Source organism: Eimeria tenella, genomic scaffold (genome assembly GCF_000499545.2).
Source record: "Eimeria tenella Houghton genomic scaffold, Eth_scaff64, whole genome shotgun sequence".
NCBI lineage: Eukaryota > Apicomplexa > Conoidasida > Eucoccidiorida > Eimeriidae > Eimeria > Eimeria tenella.
In genome coordinates, this window is record NW_013543430.1 from 19,984 (window position 1) to 20,889 (window position 906).

The 906-nt window shown below is 59.1% G+C and overlaps 1 protein-coding gene across 1 annotated transcript in view; it reads left to right on the plus strand.

Moving 5' to 3' along the window:
* Positions 1-651: 651 nt before the first annotated feature.
* ETH_00033280 (uncharacterized protein) overlaps positions 652-906 on the plus strand; it is a gene marked incomplete at both ends in the record, with an annotated part of 2,535 nt that continues 2,280 nt past the window's right edge. Inside the window, one exon of the mRNA XM_013377837.1 lies at positions 652-822. Within this exon, the coding sequence (XP_013233291.1) occupies positions 652-822 (171 nt within the window). The remainder of the gene's footprint in view (positions 823-906) is intronic.

The window sequence follows — 906 nt, forward strand, 5'->3', positions numbered from 1 at the left end:
GCTGCTGCTGCTGCTGCTGCTGCTGCATGCAGCGCCCTCCACTCCGCCAGGAGGTCCGCTTCAGCAGCAGCTAGAGCTGCCAGCTCCTGCTGCAGCTGCTGCACCTCCTCTGCTGCTGCTGCGCCGTCTCCAAGGCCAAGGGCAGAGGGCTGCAAGCCCAGCTGCTGTTGCTGCTGCTGTTGCTGCTGCTGCTCCATCAGGCTTCTGTGCTGCGAGCCAGCGAAAGCAGCAGCAACCGGCAGCAAAGAAGACAGCCGCAGCAGCAGCTCACTAATCTTCCCGTCCATCTCCCGCAGGGCCCCCAGCACCTCCAACTCCGCCTGCTGCTGCTGCTGCTGCTGCTGCTGCTGCTGCAGGCATAAAGCCTCCCCAGTCTGCGGGTCCCACAGCTGCGCTGCACCCGAAGGTGACAGCCGCAAAACGAGCCATTTGGGACCTTCGCCCACAATATGAGCTGCAGCCAATAAACAAATAAATAGTTTGTTATTTATTTATTTATTCATTTATTTGTCAATTATTTGGTTATTAGGTTGCTGCAGCAGCCAAAGCCGTATGTTGTATCAGTGCAGCAGCAGCAGCAGCAGCAGCAGCAGTAGCAGCAACAGCAGCAGCAGCTTGCCCTGTGCGATGTAGGAGCAGCAGTTGGTTTGCATGCGGGTGTCAAGGCCATTAAAGAAGCAGCAAAGCAGCAGCGCGGAAGACTGGGGGGGGCAGCAGCCAGCAGCAAGAGCTTCTTGCGGGGAGAGCCACACGGGAAACTCCCCTGCACGCAGCAGCAGCAGCAGCAGCAGCAGCAGCAGCAGCAGCAGCAGCAGCAGCGCGGTATGTTTGCTGCTGCTCGAAAACCCGGGGTGCTTGCTTGCTAGCAACTCAGCTAGCTGGCAGCTAGCTACCTGCAGGCGCTGC